The sequence below is a fragment of the Arvicanthis niloticus genome, chromosome 16 (genome assembly GCF_011762505.2).
Source record: "Arvicanthis niloticus isolate mArvNil1 chromosome 16, mArvNil1.pat.X, whole genome shotgun sequence".
Classification (NCBI taxonomy): domain Eukaryota; kingdom Metazoa; phylum Chordata; class Mammalia; order Rodentia; family Muridae; genus Arvicanthis; species Arvicanthis niloticus.
Window position 1 is genome coordinate 19,379,685 of NC_047673.1, and position 21,541 is coordinate 19,401,225.

The following is a 21,541-nucleotide window of genomic DNA, read 5'->3' on the forward strand; positions in this document are numbered from 1 at the left end:
TCACTCGATCCCCGAGTCAGCAGACATATATTTTCAGGGTGTCAGGCTGAGAAACAGAAAAGATGGTGATGGTCTATAGCCTTCAGGACTCCGGTGTGAGAGAGGTATTACTCATGCATGTAAAGGACAGACAAATACACCGAGGTCAGTGTCGGAGACACCAGCTGCTTACTGAGCAGCCTTGTGGAATCTCACTCAAAACCCAGAGTGAGTTCACATTTCATAGTCTGAGCCCATCTTTTCTTTTGGTACTAAAGTCGGTGGAACTGATGTATAGCATGGCTGAGAATGAGGAACAGTCCTGGGCACAGCAGGGCAGTGAGTCACCCAGTTGTAACAAAGATGTGGTGAATTCACATCCCCAAAGGGAGCTTAGAGCCTGCTCCCATTGTGGATGTGGCTGCAGATTAGCTTAACCAGGACCACAAACATTTTAAACATCCAATCTCTCAGCCTCACTCTCAACCAATTAAGTCAATAAATATCTTGGAGCATGATCCCAATGTTATGCGCCGTTTGCTTTGTTTTCAAATGGTAACTTTTTTTTATGTTGGTGCATTATATGTTCAGTAGTGATACAGATGTACATTTCTAAACAGTTCAAAGTATACATCAGACAAATATTAATTATTACATGGCAGAATTTTCAAAGGATACAAAGCATTTAGAAACACTGAACAGTGTACCAGGAAAATTTCCCTACAAGTTGGGAGGAGCTAAGGTGGGAGGAGTAAAAAGAGGAAGAGGAGGAGTAAGGGGAAGACTGGAGAGAGGGGAACATGGCAGCGATGTTCCAGTGTCTCTAGCAGTCGAAGGTAGTTGAATTTTCTAGGTTAGGTATTGGGTTACACCTCTAATTGTGTGGGCATCTTGTTATTGAGCATTACCAAACGTATAAAGCCTTTGGATAATCTAAGCATTTGAGTCTCATTTCTACCAGGTACCTCGTGGATGGTGGGATGGTCTGGGCTCAGCCCAGTCTTTTGGAGACAGCGTGGAAGATTGGCAGAGCCATCTCCTATGCTGGCGTTTCATGGCCGGTGTCTCTGGCCACCTGAGCCAGTGGCCTGAGCAGAGCGGCGAGAATACGCTAGTAGCTTCAGGCCTAGGCTAGTGGGGAAGATGGAGGCTGACTAAGAACAAGTCAGATTGGGTGCTGCCACATTAAATATCTCTCGAAACAGAACAGCAACAATAGGCAGTGACATTTGACTGTTTTGTATGAAGTCACATGCAAGCCAGGTGAGTATCTATGAATGATTTTAGGTAACATCTAGGAAAACAGAATACATTTGTCCAATAAAAAAAAATATCAGTCTACCCTTAAAATCTCCAATTCTTCCAGTAAGTGTTACAGTTTTTTAGATTTTTAACTAGCAAATCCATTTATATATGGTAAGAGAGTCTGAGTTAACTGTATTCAAGAAGTATATGAGTTAGGAAGTCATGGAAATTTATTAACCACTCACAAATGACCACTTATACCTAGTTCTCATGATCCCTAGATAAGAAAATCAATTATCCACTCTTATTAACACCTGAGATACTGCATAATATAATTAATTAGAACGACATTTTGACTAATGATAAATAATTTATAGGAAATTCACTCACCTATCCAATGTTTCATTAGGAAGTTAATTAATTGAGCAATATTAAACAGTTTCAAGCTCCATTATTCTGACATTTCTAGAAGTATTTTTCGTGGTGCCATTTAAGCTAAAAAGAAAATAATACATTATGGCTTTTACTTAAGATTTATTATTTTTTTAAATTTTTTTTTGTGCATGAATATTTGAGACCCCCACCCATATGTACCACATACATGCAGTGCCTGTAGAGGCCAGAAGAGGGCATCAGATACTCGGGAACTGGTGTTTCAAGTGCTTATGAACTATGTTCTTGCCAAACTGAACTGTATGAATGTGTACCACACGGTGCTTGGAGAGGTCTGGAGAGGACATTGGAGGTGCTGGAACTGGAGTTCTGGATGGTTGTGAGCTGTATTGTTTAAAGCTCTTGAAGGACCCTCCCAAGCAGCCGGGATTGACACTTCATAATCCATCTTGCTGAAGAGGAGGGAATCTGAAGCCACCACAGTTCCTTGTACAAAATCACACAGTTATTAAAGAACCAAAGCCAAGTTTCCTGACTCTTGTTCCAGTGCCATTTTAAATGTAACCTGTAACCACCCCTGTCAGTCATAACTGCAGGCCAACCCACCACGTAAAGTATTACCTGTAACCACTGGGTCATAATTACACCATTGCCTGTAACCACCTGTGCCTGCCAGGGGCCTTAGCAGAAGGTGTCTAATCTGTCGGCCACACATAAGGCTTCCTTAACTTACTTCGTTGAAAACTCAAATTTCAGACCTTACTAAGCTGACTAGTAGTGTTCTGACTGGTACTGGATTGACAGAATGGTAGTGTAGACGACGAATAGGTGGCTTCACACAAGAGGAACGAAACCTCAGGACAGTGGTCCTCTACCTTCCTAATGCTGTGACCCCTTAATACAGCTCCTCATGATGTGGTGACCCCCAACCATAAAATTATTTTGGTTGCTACATCATAACTGTCATTTTGCTGTTGTTATGAATCATAATGTAAATATCGGATATGCATGATGTCTGATGCACAATCCTCATGAAAAGGGTGTTTGACGCCCACGGGGGTCTCGACCCACAGGTTGAGAACCTATGCCTTAGGGACGAGTGGGGGGTGGGTGGTGGGTGGGAATAAAGATGGTGGGCAGGGCATGCAGGTGAAATATGAGAGCAGGAGATACATCTACTTGTCCAGGCAGCTACACTCCTGGACCTCTTGCAAGGTTACGCTCACTTTCTTTTCCAATGATCTTCACTTCCGGGCTTTTGCAGCCCACACAAGCACAAGGCCTCTCCTGGCCCCTCTCTCTTTGTAAGAGGCGCCTGTGGTTTGGTTTCACTGTCATTAGGTGGTTGTACCTGGACCCTGTGGTAGTTTAACTCAGAAGCAGATGTCAGTCAGTGGATGGTGGCCTGGCCTGCAACACGTCCTCTCTTCAGAAGCTCATGGTCTAGGGTCCTCTTTAGTCTCCAGAGGAAAGGACCCAGGGATTTGTGTTTCTCACAAGCATTGAGCTGACTGGGAAGTTGAGGGTGGGTCCAGGAAACCCTGCCCTATGTGATTAATGTGAAGGGCATCCATGTAAGTCTCTCAATGGTGCTCGGTGCTCAAGACAATCCCTGGACCCTGGCTGGATGCTACTAGCTCTGCACCGAGTATCAACATATCTACCTGGAGGGTCTCCAGCCTGTGTGTGGGCTGTAGCTGCTCTAAATCTCATCCTCGGGAACTGTTTGTAGAAGGGCGGAGATGCTGGATGGTACCCACCTCCAGCTGATGCAGAGTTTGGAATATTTGTAGAATTTACAATTTTATTTTAAGTGTGAGGAAAATCAATATCTAAAGTTCACTCTCCTTTACAAGAATCATTTTCTGTGCGGACCTGCAGTGTAATCTATTATCCACTAGAGGGCGCCCAAGTCCCACACCCAATCTATATTGTTCTTAACACTGTAGGCATGTCTAACGGAATGACTCATTAAGTGCTCAGCGTTCTGGCCATGCCTAGGGAGCAAGCTGTACTTCTAAAGATTGTCTTTTTTATGTTGTGTAATGGTACATACTTTTAACCATTGCATTCAGGAGGCAGGGCAGGCAAATGTCTGTGAGTATGAGGCCACCCTGATCTATACAGAAAGTTTCACGCCAGCCAGGGCTAGCTATATAGTTGAGACTGACCAAAACAAAACAAAACAAAACAAAAAGTACACCTTTTTTCAGTTCTTGCTCCTCACAGGAAACACTGTTGGGAGGGAGTGATCTGTTCTCCATCCCTGTAGTAACCCGGGTCCATTCAGGAGAGAGCGCTGTCATATTCCCAGCCCCTGCTCCATCCCTTTAACTCAGATGTACAGAAAGCAGAGGCAGCCTGAGAACTCAAAAATGGCACGCGCTCTCTCTCTGTCTCTCTGTCTCTGTCTCTGTCTCTGTCTCTCTCTGTCTCTCTGTCTCTCTGTCTCTCTGTCTCTGTCTCTGTCTCTCTGTCTCTCTGTCTCTCTGTCTCTGTCTCTGTCTCTCTCTGTCTCTCTGTGTCTCTGTCTCTGTCTCTCTCTGTCTCTCTGTCTCTCTGTCTCTCTGTCTCTCTGTCTCTCTGTCTCTCTCTCTCTCTCCCCAGTTTGGGCCCAAACTGTAACTGTATTTTGTCGATATATATTGTACAATATATATGCATATTGCACCCCTACCACAGTTTCCCCGCCCACTTACTCACCTCCTCTCATCCACCCCTCCTCCATTTCTTTTCAAAAAATGGCAGACCTTCCGTGGATATCAACCAGCTCCAGCATATCAAAGTGCAGTAGGACTAGGCACATCCTCTCCTATTGAGGCTAGACAAGACAGCCGGGTAGGAGAAAAGGGTCCCAAAGACAGGCAACACACTCAGAGACAGCTCTTTTCTTGTGGGGTCATTGTCTCTTCTGGCTCCTACAAAACCCTCTTTCACAGGATTCCCCAAGCTCCAGCTCATGTTTGGCTGTGGGTTTCTGCATCTGTTTTTTATCAGTTGCGGGGTGAAGCCTCTCTGATGTCAAGGTTAGGCATCAATCTATGAGTATGGCAGAGTATCATTAGAAATAACTTTATTGACTTTTTTTCTTTTGCCATTTGCGTGTGGTTCTGTCCTAGGTCTCTGGGCTATTCAGCCTCTGGTTCCTGGTCCTCCTGGCAGTGTCAGTGGTGGGCTCCCTCTCAGGAAATGGGTCTCAAGTTGGACCAGTCATTGGTTGGTCACTCCCACAATTTCTGAGCCACCTTTACCCCAGCACATCTTGTATGCAGGACAATTTATAGGTCAAAGGTTTTGTGGCTGGGTTGGTGTCCCAGTCCCTCCACTGAAAGTCTTGCTTCGTTACAGGAGATGGTCAGTTCAGGCTCTGTATCCCCCATTACTAGTGAGTGCTCAGATCCAGGGCTGGTTCGTGTGGCTCAGAGCTCTGTAAACAGCACAAAGATATGAAGTGCTGGACTATAGGAGTGTCTTAGTTAGGGTTTTACCGCTGTGAACAGACACCATGACCAAGGCAACCCTTATAAAGAACAACATTTAATTGAAGCTGGCTTACAGGTTTAGAGGTTGAGTCCATTATCACCAATATGGTGAAATTGGAAAGCAGAAATATGGTGGCATCCAGGCAGGCATGGTGCAGGAGGAGCTGAGAGTTCTCCATCTTCATCTGAAGGCTGCTAACAGAATACTGGCTTCCAGGCAGCTAGGGTGAGGGTCTTAAGTACATGCCCACAGTGACACACCTACTCCAACAAGGTCAAACCTCCTAATAGTGCCACTTCCCTGGAGAGTCAGTTCTGACCCTGACTTTGCAGCCAGCTCACTCTGTGATTCTCTGTAATCACTCTACTATCCTGCCATCCTGGGCTTTGTTTTTGTTTTTGTAGAATGTTGGTGGTGAGGGGCTTTGCTGTCACATGCAAGCTTTATGTAGCAAAGAGATAGCCCCTTCAGAGATAGCTTTCCCAACTTTTAGCTCCTGATGGCTCTTGATCGTTCCAAATACTTCCCTCAGTCTTTTGACTTCCCTGGGTAAATGTTTTCTTATACCACATTTTACCACACACACAAAAAAAACCGTGCACGTGCTGGATGAGTCTACTGAGGCCAAGCTGCCCAAGGCCAGTCTTGGGGATTCTCAGTATCGTATAATTCTGCCATCGGAGACATTCAGTCAATGGAGTGCCCGAGGAGGTTTAATTTGTACAGCTTTGCAAAGGTTGTTGAAAGAGGGCCAGTGAGCTGGCTCAGTGGGTAAAGGCACTTGCTGCTAACCCTGAGACCTGAGTTCGATACCTTGGAACTCACGTGGTGGCTGGAGAGAACTGACGCCTACAAGCTTTCCTTAACCTCTATAGTGTGCTGTATCTCACAGGTGCACAAGAGTGCACATTCACTAACAGATACGGTGTAGTAATTTTAATGAGTGGTTTAAAGAAAACCTTACGGCAGAAAAACATATTTAGTATCCAATTCACACAAATTTGAACAATGATGAAGCTAATGCCTCGAGTTAGCATGCGGCAAGCATCCCATCCTCTGAGGCTGCCATCTTATTTCTGAGCTTTCTGCCCATGTCCTGGGCATCAGACATGGCACCAGGAACTGCTGCTGCTAATTTTGAGAGACCACTGACCTATTCACTGGGGTCAAGACAGACTGGAGGCTACAGGGGCTTGTGAACCTCCCAGATTCTTGCTGCCCTGGAGAAAAAGTTGGGAATCTTTTAATGTTGAGATTGAATTTCCTGCCCCATGATGGGATAACAAGTATTCTTACATATGATTTCCCGGGAAGAAAAGGGATTCTTGCTGTACTCCGGGATGAGTGACGGCTGATTTATTCCTGAGAAAGCATGGCTTCTTCCTTCAAGGACTAATCTTAAATATTAGTGTGTGACAGGCCATGGAGACACATCAAGCCTCCCACAGGAGCTTGGGGTGTACATCAGAGTCAGGCAGGTGGAACAGAGGGATGTGGTCCAGAATGCCAAATGGAGCCAGAGTTGGACAGACAGAAGGCCAGAGCTTGGGTATCCTGCCTCCTAGGGCAGGGCTCCTTTCATCTTGTGACATTTCACCCCAGAGCACCATCTGGGCATCTGGAAGCTGCTAGTAGGACATCCCCACTAGCCTGTGCATGACTTAGACACAAGCCCAAGTAAGGGGCCCATTGATCACAGGACTGATATCTGTGTACAGAGTCTCAATCGAGCTTTTGTTATTAGCGATTGATCTTAGATCTTTGACTTGGTGAAGCTGATTGATACATGCTAATAGAAGATTAATGAGATATCATTGAAGAATCCTAAAACTGCACAAAACCCATCCCTGTAAAATCAAAGTTATCTGGTGTGTGGATGCTGCCCCATAATCTGTCACGTTTAGGTAACTTGTTTTTATTTCTGGCTGGCTACCTTATCTATGTGGTTTTAACTTTATACTTGCTCATGGATTAGATCTGTACCTGCTAGAGCATCTTCCTCCTCCCCACCCCCCCCACCCCCCGCCCTGCCCCATGTGCATACAGAAGAAAAGAAAGCTGTTCCATCAACCATGAAGAAGATGGAATAGGAAGAATAATGTTTCAGCCTCTTGAGTGAATACAGAGAGATGCTACTTCCACCATGTCTGCTGCAGCCAGGACGAGGGGGACCAGCAGGTTCAAAGGAACAGAGAGATAGTCTAATATCAGCATGTATGAGTTCCACCAGACACAGAGGATGGCTGGCTGGACATCATCATTGCAAGTACACTGCCTGGCCTAAACGGAGAAGCTACTAGTGGGCAGCGTTTCACTTACCTCTGTGACAGACACTGAAACACAGGCATTCTTGTTACATAGGTCTGCAAACACAAGAAATCACACCAGTGATGGTTTAAAATCATATAGCCTCACCCTTCTCTCTCATCCCGTCTCTCTCTGTAAGACAGTGAGTTAATAAGATAAGTCAGGAGTTAGGACCCAGGGAGATGTTGTTAGCTTCATAAGACCTGACAGCTCACTGGGCATCAGTGAAGTGCACTTTAAGAAACCCACACCGACGGGAGGTGACTTGTGACTATTTTCATCAGGCAGCTGGTCATGATCCCCTCGGGTTTCATCGAGGCTTTGAACCACTTGTATTTTGTTTTGAAACCCTGCTTTTTTTTTTTTTCCAGTGTAAGCACTCTGTGCTTGAAAGGAAATCGTCTCTCTAAAGCAGGCGTCATGACGGGCTGCCTATGGGTCTTCTTGGTTCTCAGTGCCACTCTCTCAGGTAAGATGACTTTAAAGTAAAGGTGAACTGCAGGTGTCAGGTTCTTCACAGGAGGGAAAACATCCCCGTGGGTCATGGTCTTATTGTAAAAGTCAGACAGTGATCCCTTTGAGATGACCTTTAAAATGTACCTCAGATGGAGAATTCCAGGAGATCTCGATAAACAGATTGCTAAAGAAGCCAGGGCTGTGAGTACGGTTTAAGGCTGGGTCATTTACTGCATGCTGCTCTTCCGAGTCTGTGCATCATGATCTGGATGGACACAAAAGAGGGAAATGTTACCGAGTGCCTTGAATGTTGCTTCCGAGATTGTTAAAGTGCTCAGCTGAACTTTACTAGGCGGATATTTTTACATCATGTCCACTAACAATTGCTGAGTCTCTGTGTAGATATTTAATTCTCTACAATATATCCCATGGACCTGATAATAATTTAATACATTTTTGTAACCTGGGAAGTTTTATTTATTTCAATCTTATGATAAAAATGTCTGTGCGATGTCTTGCAAATCATAAAAGTGATAATCAACTTTTGGATGTTTAGTATACATCTGACTTTTTTTTTTTTGCCCTAATTTATTAGGATGTTTCTTTTACTGTGAAAGAATTTGTTCTTACAATGCACTTCCCAAGGATAACCTCAGTGGTTCGAAAATATAAAACTAAATGTCTGCTTGCTATGTGACCAATGGACAAAGGGATTGTTGATAAGAAAAGAGAATTGACAGGAGGTGAGGATAAAAGCACAAAGGGAGGAGGTCAGGCAATGAGGAAGGTTTTTGTAACATGTCTGCCAACAATTGCCGAGTCTCTGTGTGGCTATTTAATTTTCTACAATATATCCCATGGATCTGTTAATAATTTAATACATTTTGGTAAGCTAGGAAGTTTTGTTTATTTCAATATTATAATAGAAATGTCCGTTCGATGTCTTGCAAATCATAAAAATGAGAATCAACTTTTGGATGTTTACCATACATCTCCTCCTGAGTGTTTTAGGGGACAATGGTCATTTACCACGCCGGTTTTCTGGGATTTGGGATAATTTAATTGTTAGAAAACTTAGAAACAAAAAAGTTTTGCCATGAAGCTAAGAGCAAGATCTTGCGAAGTGTTCCATTATTAATTTGTCTTTACTTTTTAGTAGTATTTTTGCCACCTTTGATTATTACAACTTTTAGGCTGAGAGATGAACTTGAAGAACTGATGCCTACACTTCAACGTATGAGATCCATATGAACACTGCTTTACACACCTTCAGAAATCACCTCCCACTGTGCCTACTCCAAAGCGGGCAGAGTGACCTCTTAAGGGCAGAGAACACCAGGCTCACTCCCAAACAGCACCAGTTCTGTTCTCTGAAAAGTCTTAAGTATAGTCCTGCAATCGTAATGATAACCAGATTTCAGCTGTTTGGCCGAAAATGTTCATGCATCTGGCTTTGTTTGGCCTTAATTTATTAGGATATTCCTTTTTGTTTTGAGAGTGTGGACCTGTATTCTCAGTGCATGTTTCTCATAGATCATAAACATAATCTAATAACACAGAACCAACCTTACTCTGAAACTCCCAGAGCCAGTGCAATCTACTTAGATTTTTGGATGGATCCTCCCCTTCCTTATCTTACTTCACCTTACTACTCACTGTAACAATATTTAATTACACAAATTTATTTTTTCAGACAACACTGGATACCCTTTCTTCCTTCCTTCCTTTCTTTCTTTCTTTCTTTCTTTCTTTCTTTCTTTCTTTCTTTCTTTCTTTCTTTTGTACTGTTGGGTTTGGTGGATAAGAATGGTTGCACATTGCTGTGAGACATCTCTCATGTCCATTTCTCACATCTGTGTGCTTGTGTATGTTCCCCAAGAAAAGAAACTCTGGCTTGTTTGCCTTCCCAGCCCTCTTCCTATGGGATGATGTCTGTTTATTCATTTAATGAATATTTATTAAGCATCCGCTGTACCCTGGGAATACTTCCAGGATGTGTGGATGCATGAGAGAATAGAGAAAAGTCATTCTAATAAGCTCTGAGCTTGGAAGAATCCACTAAATATTTACTATTCGGTTTCACCCTGAGTACCAGATTCCCACGCTAGCAGACGTGACGACCACCCCTGTGGTGTAATAATAGAAAGAAAAACCAAAATACAGCAAAAGACGTCAAAAACATTGTATCTCTCAATCATAGTTGTTGAAATTATTCAACTATTAAATTTTTTTTCAATCATTGTTTTTCTCTCATAGTTGAAGGTCACTAAAGATGGTATCTTTAGCAAAATCATAATGAATCTGGGGAAGCTTCATTGGTTTTCTTGTCAGTTATTCCTCGGAATGAGTGAGTTTGTCAAACTCTAAGAAAAGGAACATTGGTATGGGAATGTGAAGAGATAGGGGCCCTGGTGGTCTGACACCAGGAAAATTCATCGGGAATAAAGATCTTAGAATGAAAAGCCTTAGTTTCAGAGAAAGAAACTGCCTGAAGCTGGCATTGGGTACCAGTGAAGGGCTGTGCCCAAGGAGTGACGCACTAAGCATTAACTTTCCTAATTCCTAAACTAAACCCAAAAGGTCTCAATTAGTGGGCCATACTTTGGGGCTTGCAAGGATGCTAAGATTCCTGTAAGCACAGGAGGAGCCAAGTATCTACCCCACCCTTACCCTGCACATGCTTTGCTTTAGATGAAGATGGGATCAGGACCAGCTATCAAGCCTCTAACTCTGGGTCTGGTATCCATTGTTGCTCAGCACAGATCTGCCGGATTCTTGTTCTAACGAGGGAGGAATTCGGCAAGGGTCTTGGCATTCTGAGCCAAGAGAAGCATCATTTCTGAAGTACATTCCAGGCTCCAAATTCCTTGTGTAGAAAAAAAGCAGCAGGAAGCATAGAAGCCCCATCTCTGCCTCTCACCATGTGTTCTCTGGCTGTTTGTTCCTTCCTCTTCTGGTCCTCTACCTGAGAATTTACCTGTCTGGATGCAAAGAAAATATTTTCCCAGGCAAAACCAGAGAGTGTAAGTAGAGAGACGAGGAACAGGAGAAGATGGGAGAGGCTAGGAATGGAGAAAACCCCGTCAGTTGGCAGATCTGCTGCATCACACACATCCAACAGATGCTCATGGGATGGTTTCAAAGTAACCAGATGGGAGGAGATAAGGATTTCATTTGCAGTCCCTTCCTGTAAAACCTTCTATGTCTACCTCCAAGGAGAATGATTGCAGGTTGATACCTCCACTAGAGAATCTCTGGGCAATGTGATGAAGCCCAGTGGTCAGACATCAGCTACAGAAGGGAACTTCTGAGCAGACTATGAAACACCAGAACGAAGTGCTCTCCTGAGATCATACAGATATTATTTGTGCCTTAGTTTTAGAATTTCAGACTCTTCCAAGTGCTAGGCTGCACTAGACAACAGGATGTTGTTTAGCTTTTTGAGCCTGTAGTAAAACACATGTCGTAGGCAATTTGTGAGCATAAAACATTTATTTCATCTTGCAGTTGGATTTTCTAGTCCATGATCGTCTTAAGGGATTGGGTGAGGTAGCAGATTGTGGCAGGAGGGGAGATTTGGGAGGAAAACTGCTTACATCATGAGCCAGAGTACAAAAAGAAGAGGATTCACTCAGTAGCTTAAAATCCCCTCAAACGTACCCTTCAATACCATAAAGATCTTCCCCTCCCTACTTCTTAAAGGTTCCAGTACATCTCAATAGCCACCACCCAACACATGAGTCTTGGGGCCGTTGAACATCTAGACCATAGCAAACAGCGAAGCACACTGGAAACTGCATGATGTCACCAACATAAAAACAGCAATACTAATGAACATGTGTTCCTAGAATCAAGATGTTGAGACATATATGTATATATATATGTATATGTATGTGTATGTGTATGTGTATGTGTATGTGTATGTGTATGTGTATGTGTATGTGTATATGTATATATATATATACATACATATGTGTATACATATATACATATATATCATAGTGAAGATAAATCACACATCCCTTTGCAGCCCTCAGATAATCACGGGCAGGTAAAATGATCCGACTTTGCAGTCTGAAGATCAGCAGCTGTTGTTTATTTCCAGCCTAGAGCTAAGCAAGTCGCTCCTCTCTCAGTATTACAGCATCTTCAGCCTCCAACACAGGGCTTGGATTAGCACGGAGAGTCTTTTCTGCACGTTCTGGCTTCTCTATCATTTCCCTTTCCACCGTTCTTCACTGACACTGCAGTAGGGGATTCAGGCTTCCTAGAGAATCTAAGCCAGGCTCTGCTATCATCCCAGAACAGCTTCTTGCCTTGCCAGCAGGCAATGGGGTGTCTCTTAGAATGTTGATCTTTTACTACCAATTTAACGGATGAATCAGTTTGCAAGACAGAATCCATTCATTTCTGTAATCTTGATCACCTGTAGTTTTACGTATCCAGGAACAGTGAGCCAGGGCCTCCACCTCTTCTGTCGTAGAACGTGACCACTGCTAATTCATTTGTTCACTCATCAAATGTCATCAAATATTTATCAAGGCTACAGTTTCAAAGAATCAATATGTTCATTGTCATTAATATTTTATTTTAAAAGGACAAATCATTAACTCATCCATGCCCATCTTCTGTTTATAATGTAGTTACTAAGGCATTTTTTAAAAATGTGTTTGCTTTGGTGAATTTTGCCTTGGTCAAAACAGACTTGTCCCAGTCAGTTCCAGCTGCCATGATACAGTGAATACTACAAGTTGGTGATTTAAGCAGTAGGCAACCACTTCTGCCGGTCTTGAGGCTGAAGTTCATTCTGAGGGTTGAGAATTCCTGGTGAGATCTCCCTTCTTAGATGGCAGATGTTTCTTCTGGATTCTCACACTGCCCCTTCCTCTGTTCCCCCTCCTTAGAGGTTGTACCTTCAGATATACCGACTTTGGAGCTGGGGGCTTCCATGCATGAATTTGAGCCACACAGATGTTTAGTCTACTCTAAGCAGTATAAGTTTGCATGCTACGGGAGCCCCCACCTTTTATATTGGTAATACAGCGTGAAATGCGTTTTCTTTCCTGGGAGAACAGAGTCACGTTACTCTTGGAACCAGGTGAAAAGCAAGACCTGGATGTCACCATCTTAGACTTTCCTGCGTCACATGCTGCTTTATTTCCCTTCGAAAGAACTGTACAATATTTTTTTTTGTACAGTTTTTTGGATGGGGTTGAACATTCAAAGCCTTGTTTGCCCTCAGCAAGACGTATCTCATCCACATAAATATTCTCAGGGCACAGGGTTGTTTGGGCTGAGAAACCTGTGGAGTGTGTGTGTGTTTATATGTGTGTGCGCGTGCACATGTGTGTGTGTGTGTGTGTGTGTACATGCACACACACAGACACATACAGGACATTACTCTGTAGTTATTGGCATTCCTCGAGTGTCTCAATCGACCATTTGAGACAACATTGTAAGTAATGTGTGCTAATTGGAGTAAACTAGAATAGAGGTGGCTTCCCAGGGAGTTCAGCAGGCAGCTTAGTCAGGCGGTGCCAGTGAGACAGATGAGGGAGACCAACCTCTCCCTGGCACACTGGGCAGGTGGTTTTCATAGTTACAAGACTAGTTAAATCACTAACAGTATTGATTATATGCTCTTCATCTGATTAGAGTAAACAATACTTCTGATGTCATTCTTCTAAGTAGGCAAAGATACTGAAGGATTGGACTAGAGAGATGGTTCCATGGTTAAGAGTACTTACTCCTCTGCAGCGGACCCCTGTTGAATTCCAGCATCCACATAATGGCTCATAAGCATCTCTAACTGCAGTTCCAGGGGATCAGGAGTTGTCTTCTGACTTTTGTGGGTACCAGGCTTTCAAGTACTGCATATTTCATATTTGCGTGCATGGGCAACACAGATACACACACACACACACACACACACACACACACACACACACACACACACACAAGAAAAGATTAATCTAAAAAAGTAAAAAAATAAAAAAGATGCCGGAAGACAGGGCAGTTTGCCTCTTTAATTGGTAGCTGCAGGAATTTCCCTTGCTGCCCCAGGCATCTTGAACCAAGGTGCTGTCAGTCAAACTGGAAGTCATGCTGGTATTATCTATGAGAGCAGATTCAATTACAAGTGGGCACGGAGCATGATTAGGTGCTCCAATGGATGGGAAGGTGGGTTTGGGGCAGAGAGGAAAAGATCCTTAGAGAGTGTTCCCTACAGTAACTTCTTTAAAGAGATGGCACCTGAGCAACTACTAGGTGGAAGGAAGGAAGAAAGAAAGAAAGAAAGAAAGAAAGAAAGAAAGAAAGAAAGGAAGGAAGGAAGAAAGGGAGGAAGGAAGGAAGGAAGGAAGGAAGGAAGGAAGGAAGGATGGATCATGAGTTTAGCTAGGGGAAGAGCCTTCTAGAGCTGAAGAGTCCTGGTATGTGCTGGAAGAAGCATGTTGGCCTAAGAGACAGAAGTGAATTAGGGATGAGGGCTAGGAAGGAGCAGTTGGTCCTTAGGAGGGAGGTAGAGAGCAGGGAGGCTTGGTAATTACTGGTGTTTCCCCCACATTTGAGGTAAACCATCTGGAGACTTGAGCAAGAAAGACACAGTCCTCATTTGGTTTCATTTTATTGAAAATTGATTTTTTCTCATATAATACACCCTGGTTGTGGTTGTGCCACCCTCTACCTACTCCTCCCAGTTCCACCTTCCCCCCCTCCCATCCGGATCCACCCCTTTCTATCTCTCATTAGAAAACAAACAGGCTTCTAAGGGATATACATCAGAATAGGACAAACCAAACAAACAGACACAAAGGAGCCCAAGAAACACACACACACACACACACACACACACACACACACACACACACAACCAGATATATATAATAAGAACATTAGAAGGGAGAGAGAGAGGAATAGAGGAGAGGAGAGGAGAGGAGAGGAGAGGAGAGGAGAGGAGAGGAGAGGAGAGAATAAAAATGTGAAGAAACAAGAAAAAGCCTGGCATGAGATTATGAGTCAAGAAGCAACCAAGGATGCCATTAATTTTGTTTTTCATTGGCCATCAGGTGTTGGTCATGTAGCCTACTCTTAAGAACAGTTTGTTTCCTAAGTGACACTGCCTTGGAAAAGACTACATTTTCATTTTCGAGTTCTTATTAATTAAAGAGAACGTCTTGGTTAGGGAAGGGGCATGTGACCACTTCTCCATTCTGCTCTGGGACACATCTGGTGTCAACCAGTGAAGGTCCTGTGTGGGTTGCCTCAGTCTCTATGAGTTCATATGTACATCTGTCCTTTTGTGTTTCAAAGGCCTTGTTTCCCCTCTGGCTCGTATATTTAAAAAAAAAAAAAAAACCTTCTAATGATTCTTTGTGAATTTCACATTGTAATCCCAATCATATATATACCAAATTAAACCAACCAACCCAACCAACCAACCAACCAACCAACCAACCAACCAACCAGAAAACCACCTTGCTGTGGAAGCTGCTCTATGTCACCCACACAGTGTTCTCTTTTGCCCCAAACAATTTACTTGCAAATGAATATTCATTGTAACAAGTCATTGGTCTGGTTCAAGGCCTCTGGCTTCTGCTATGCTATCAATACTGGATCTTCACCAGGACTTCTCTGTTGCGGCCCTCTCCACTCCACGCTTGGCGGCCACTGTTTCCCGGCCCAAGGCCCAAGCTGCTGCTCCGCTCCGGTCTGTGGGTCAGGGTCTAGCAAAAGAGAGTGGGAATAAAGGGGAAGAGATGCGAAGAATGGAGACAAGACAGAGGTTCTGATCAAGTCTCAAGTCTCGTTTATTGAAGGGAAATCTGGGGTATTTATATGCTTTTGCCACGTGCCTTGTAGGCTCGTGGATACCATGTGCCTTGCAGGTGTTGATATGACGTAAGCCTAACAGGCGTGGATACCACGTGCACCTTGCAGCTGGGGGCAGTAAACAGCAAAACAAAATATGTTGGATATCAGAGTGTGCTTCAGCTGTTGTAGGCTGTTGAAAAACAAGTCTCACGTCAGGGTATATGGCTCAAGATGACTGCAAAGCTGATAGCCGCTTTCTGCTAAAAGTTGGCTCCCAACACTTCTCTGTTATCCTGTTTTCGTCCTGTGTCATGGAGATTCTGCAGCTTTGGTTCTGCAGGACCAGCCCCTTCACATGCTTCAGCAGATGGGGTAGATGTTGGGGAGAGTCAATTCAAAGGCTTAGATCTGGGCCTGGTTGATAGCTGAGCTGGTCAGCCTGACAGCTCTCCTGTTCTCATGATGCCAGGACCAGCTCTCCCACTTTGACCAGGAGAGGGGCTGGGCCAACTTTCCTGCCTGCAGCAGCTGGCACGGGGCAGGACTAGCTTTTCTGTGTTCATGTCATCAGGAGCCAGCTCTTCCACACCCATGCCACCAGGGCCAGATCTTCAGCGCTGCCCCAGCAAGGGTTGGTGCCAGCTCTTCCATTCTCATGCTTCTAGGGCTGGCTCACTTGCACCTATGCCAGTAGGACCAGCTCTACTGTGCTGCCTAAGTGAGGTGTAGTCCCACTCTTCCAGGTGCTGCAGCCGGTGAGGGCCAGGGCAAGCTCACCGGAGTGCTGGAGTGCCGCAGCTAGCAAGGGACAGGGCCAGCTCTCCTGTTTTCACCCAACAGGATCAGGTCTCCTGCACTGCTTTAGTAAGAGTCAGGGCCAACTCTGTGCAGCCCTTGGACATCAACATGGCCCCAGGCGGCAACCTAGACCAGGTACATCCACATAGCCTTTGGTGGTAACATGGGCCAAGGATGCTGCAGGACCAAGACATGACCTTTGGCAGCCACACATGACCTTTGGCAGCAACACAAGCTGGGGCATCAGCAGGGTCTCAGGTGGCAGCCTAAGCTTCTTACGTCAGGCTGTTTTACACCCCACCCCCTGCATTTCCAGTTCTGCCTCTCTTCCTAATGCACAAACCATTCTGCTGTTCTTTCTCTCTCATTTCTCTACCACACACTTGCTCATCACACTGTTGCCTGGGCCTCTGTGTGTCTTCTGCCCTCCCATCGTCACATTGGATCCTACACTTTTTCTTCTTTGTCTTCCACAGGGTTTCCTGAGCCCTGAGGGGAAGGATTTGATGGAGCCATCCCATTTAGGGTTGAGTTTAGGACTTTGTATTTGTTGCCATCTGCTGTAGGAGAAAGTTTCTCTGATGATGGTTGAGCAAGGCACCCATCTACGAGTAGAGCAGAATGTCATTAGTAGTCATTTTATTGCTACTTTTCTTTAGCAGAATAATAATATTTGGTTTTATCCTAGGCCCCCGGGCTAGCTCGTGTTCTTGTTCAACCATGCAGTGTTGGGTATGGATTCCATCTTACGCAGCAGGTCTGAATTCAGATCTGATATTGGTTTGTGCTACCATTGAACTAGCTTATCTTGCAGGCAGGTCACCATTGCAGATTGAGGAATTTGTAAGCTGGGCTGGTATTTATGTTTCTCCTTTGGTAGCATGCAGAGTACTTTCCAGTACCAAGAAATTCTTCTGGGATCCTGCTAGGTATAGCCACTGGAGGTTACAGGTAGAATGTGTTTCTAGGTATTCAGAGCTGCATTTAAAAAGGGGATGGGCTAGAAGAGGGGTACTGAGGGGATCCACAAGAGGGCAGAAAACAGGGTATTTTACCAGTGACTACTTAGTCCCTGGGAATGGGGGTAGAGAATGAGAAGCCACACCAGGAAGTCTGCTTGCTACCAAGCTGGGGATTAGACTGGGGGATGGGATATGGAAGAAGGGAGGGAGAACGAAGATCTGACACTTGCCTACCTACTTCCCTGGCTTACTTGTTTCTCTGGCTGGTATGACCTGGGGTTCTCAGGGAATGCCTGCTGGAGTTGGGTGCTGGAACAATGGAATGAGTCAGGAGGAAGATTGGAGGAGAAGATCTGTGTGGTCTGCTGGAGATGGGGGCAGAGAAGAAGGGAAGGCCACAGTAGGTGTCTGCTACAGAGCTGGCATGAGACTGGGGGAGGTGGGAGAGGCAAAGATCTGCCCCTCATCCAGTTTTCAATGCTTACTTTAGGGTAGTAGGTAGGTCAACAGTCTAGAGCGACGGAGCAACAGCAGAACTCAGGGATCCAGAGTCTGTGCCATGGTGGCAAGGGGTTGGAGTGGGTTATGGAGATGCTGGGAAGCCATCAGGGTGAGGTCTGTTTTGAACTCTGGTGTGAAAGAAGGAGGAACCAAGCAAACACCTTTTCCAACAAGAGGTTCCAGGGTGTCTCCATCTTCCCTCCCCTGATGTTTCCAGGAAGCTTTTTAGCTCCCACTGCTGCCCTGGCAGCTTCCCTGCTTTCCGGCTCTCTCTGTGAATTAATAACAGCCAAAGTACTAAAGTTCCAGAAAGGTGAGTTTTAAATTAATAAACCCAACTGTAAGGCCATACTTCTCACTGTTGCTCACATTAAAGCTCTTTCTTTAATGCATTTTGTATTTCTACGGAGGCACTCTTGAGTGGGAGAGAAAGGCTGAGGTACAGCTTCTGCTATAGACCATCTCCTCCTGTTATTGTCTTAAGAATACTTTTTATTTATTGTTGACAGATTCATACAACATATAATGTATTTTGATCATCTACTCCCACACACGACGTCCTTTGTTCCCTTCCCACTCTGTCTGCAGCTCTGTCTTGCCAGCAGGACCCACACTCTCCTTCATGTCTTTTTTTTTTTTTTTCTTAATAACCCTCTGAGTTTAATTAGGGTTGTTTGCATTGCGTGGATGTTGGGTTATTATATTAGATGGTGTTGGATCATGGACAACTTCTCAGTGGTGACACTCTTGAAGAAAAATGACTTTCTATTCCTCAGGTGACATTGACTCAGCTAGAGACAGGGCCTTATGAGGTCCTTCCCCATGCACACTGGAAAGCATTTAAAAAAGATAAGTAAAATTTAATATCATATATTTTATAAGTAAAATTTTATATCATATATCTCTTTTTCTCCAGGTATGACAGATTTTGAAAAAAATGTCAAATTATTGCCACACAGCCTCCTCTTGGTCTTAAAATATATATGTGTTGATAGAAGACACAATCCTTGTATTTTACCCATTAATATTAACTTATAAATTATTAATTAGGACAACATCTAAGAACACTTTAAAGGTTTGAAACTGGGAATATTTTCCCAAGAGAAAAATGTGAGGTATCTTTTTTCTTCAGCCTTTTTGTTTAAAAATTAAAAAATTATTTAAAACATGCTGACATTATTCTTCTTTCTTCCTCTTCCTCCTATGGCTGCCATGTTGTTACACACACACACACACACACACACACACACACACACACACGAAAGGAAGGTGGATTTTGTGTGGGTAATCACAGCTCCTTCGATTTCATGAGTACAAAGGCATCATGTAGGTGGGGTAGATGTTCAGAATGTTCATGGTGCCTCTCCCCATATTTTGCCTCTTCCATTTTTTTCTGATCTTCCCTGATGTCCCTAGAGCTTGATGAGGGATAATATAGATGTCTCATTTAGAGCTGAGCACTTGTGCTTATCAAGGCAAGGAGTAGCAGGAAAACGTGAACTTAGACATAATTATGTAGAAGGCTGTTGAGATTTGGTCTTATTGTCTATTGTAATGCTAAGAGCAGACTCCAAGACCTGGAGTCTGCACGTTTATCCAAGGGTCAAGCCATGTGATCCTGACCCCAAGTTATTTCTGATTGGTAAATAAAGATGCCAACAGCCAATAGCTAGGCAGAAGAGATGTAGGTGTGGTTTAAGATTCCCAGGCTTGAGAGAGGATGAGGAGGAAAGAAAGAAGCCACCACGGGTTAGGTGAGTCATGAAAACTTGGCTCTGAGAGCTGGCTAATTGGAGCTAAGAGTGGCCCAGATGAAACGTAGTAAGTAATAACTCCGGGTTATTGATAGGAAAGTAGATTCTAATAGCATAGTGGGTAGATATCCGCCCAGCTCTTGTGCTGTTTAAGGCTTATTGTAAATATAAAGATTGTGTGTATCTTTTATCTGGGAACTAAATGGTCAAGGGTGGAGTAGAAACCTGGGGTTGGGATTAAATAATTTCTACAACAGAAGGCAGTCTGCTAACACGCCTATTTAGCAAAACTCAGTAGTAGGTTCTGTGTGTGCTAAGATCTGTGGAGAACTAATTAAATTCCACTTACATCATTTAACTGCCTTTCTGGTTCAAAGTCCCAAAGTCTACCCCATTCCTCAAAAACAAAACAACACAAAAATCAACCCGCCAACCAACCACAACAAAAACAGGGTCAGGCCTGTTGCTGCAATAGCCTACCCCCTGGTGTGAACTTAAATTAGTTGTTTTCCTAATGCTATGATAAAACACTGTGAAAAAGGAAACTTAAAAGCAGAAGAAAGGGTTTTGCTGGATTTACAGTTTCAGAGGGGTAAGAGCCTACCATCATCACAGCAGGGAAGCCTGGCGACAGCTATGGTGAGAGCAGTGGGTTGACAGCATACAGGAAATGGCAATCAGGAAGCAGAGAGCAAACAGGAAATGGCAGGAGTTCACCACCAGTATGACAAAGTTCCTCTCTGGACCACATCTCCTAATCTTCTCAAACCAGGCCACCAACTGGGAGCCAAGTATTCAGACACCAGAAACTATAGGGAACATCTCAATCAAACCACCATAATCATGTAATTGTAGGAGGCAACAAATTCCAATGTTAATAGCCTCTGATGTCTCGGGCTGTCCAAGTTTGCTTACTATACCATGACAGAAAGTAGCTTGTGGAGGAAAAGATTCATTTCATCTCACAAGGCCGTAATCCAACACTAAGGGAAGTCAGGACAGGACCTATGCAAGGCAGGAACCTGGACCTAGGCCCTATAGCACAGACCACGGGGAAAATGCTGCGTACTGGCTTGTTTTCCGTGGCTTGCTCATCCTGCTTTGAATACAATCCAGGACCACCTGCCCAGAGATGGTACCACCCACAGTGGGCTGAATCTTCCCATGTCAATCATTAATATAAAAACATGCCCTGACGACATTGCCTCTAGGCCTTTCTGTTGGAGGCATTTTCTCAGTTGAAGTTTCCTTTTCTCAGATGACATGAGTTTATATCAAGTTGACCAGAAACTAACCACCCATAGGCTTTCTGGGGCTTCCTTGACCAATAACTCATAGTGAGGTTGTCACACAGTAAGATTTTTATTTCATAACCCAGGATTTTGGAAGCAGTGTTATCTATCCATGTGAGGAAATTTTATTCAGATTCCTTAAAAAAAAAGAACTATATTTTTTAATTTGCTTACAAAGCCACAAGGCCTTTCATACATTCTCCTTTACCCTCTCCTCTTTCCCATTGTCCCACCCCATTTCTACCTAAGCCCTTCCACCACCTCTACCTTAAGACACCTTCTCCCTTGTCTCATTGGTTCTTTCTAGTTTCCTCACCTTTGCAGGAAGTCCAAAGTCAATACCCAGATTTAAACATTCGAAGTTAGAATCCATATAAGAGGGAAAGAACATGTTGTATTTGACTTTCTAGACACCTCAATACAGTTTCCAGTTTCATCCATTTTCCTTTGAATTTCCTATTTTTATTTACAGCTGAGAAACATTCCAGCGTAGACGGCATTTTCATTTGGATCATCAGTCGATGGACATCTAGGCAGATTGCACTTTCTTACTATTGTG

At 43.9% G+C, this 21,541-nt stretch overlaps 1 protein-coding gene across 2 annotated transcripts in view; it reads left to right on the forward strand.

Annotated features, from left to right (window-relative positions):
- Positions 1-21,541, forward strand: part of Chrnb3 (cholinergic receptor nicotinic beta 3 subunit) — a 48,244-nt gene that overhangs the window by 11,627 nt on the left and 15,076 nt on the right. For both annotated transcript variants that reach the window (XM_076913974.1, XM_034520107.3), the window contains one exon: positions 7,779-7,876. In XM_076913974.1, coding sequence (XP_076770089.1) covers positions 7,779-7,876 — 98 coding nt within the window. The remainder of the gene's footprint in view (positions 1-7,778; positions 7,877-21,541) is intronic.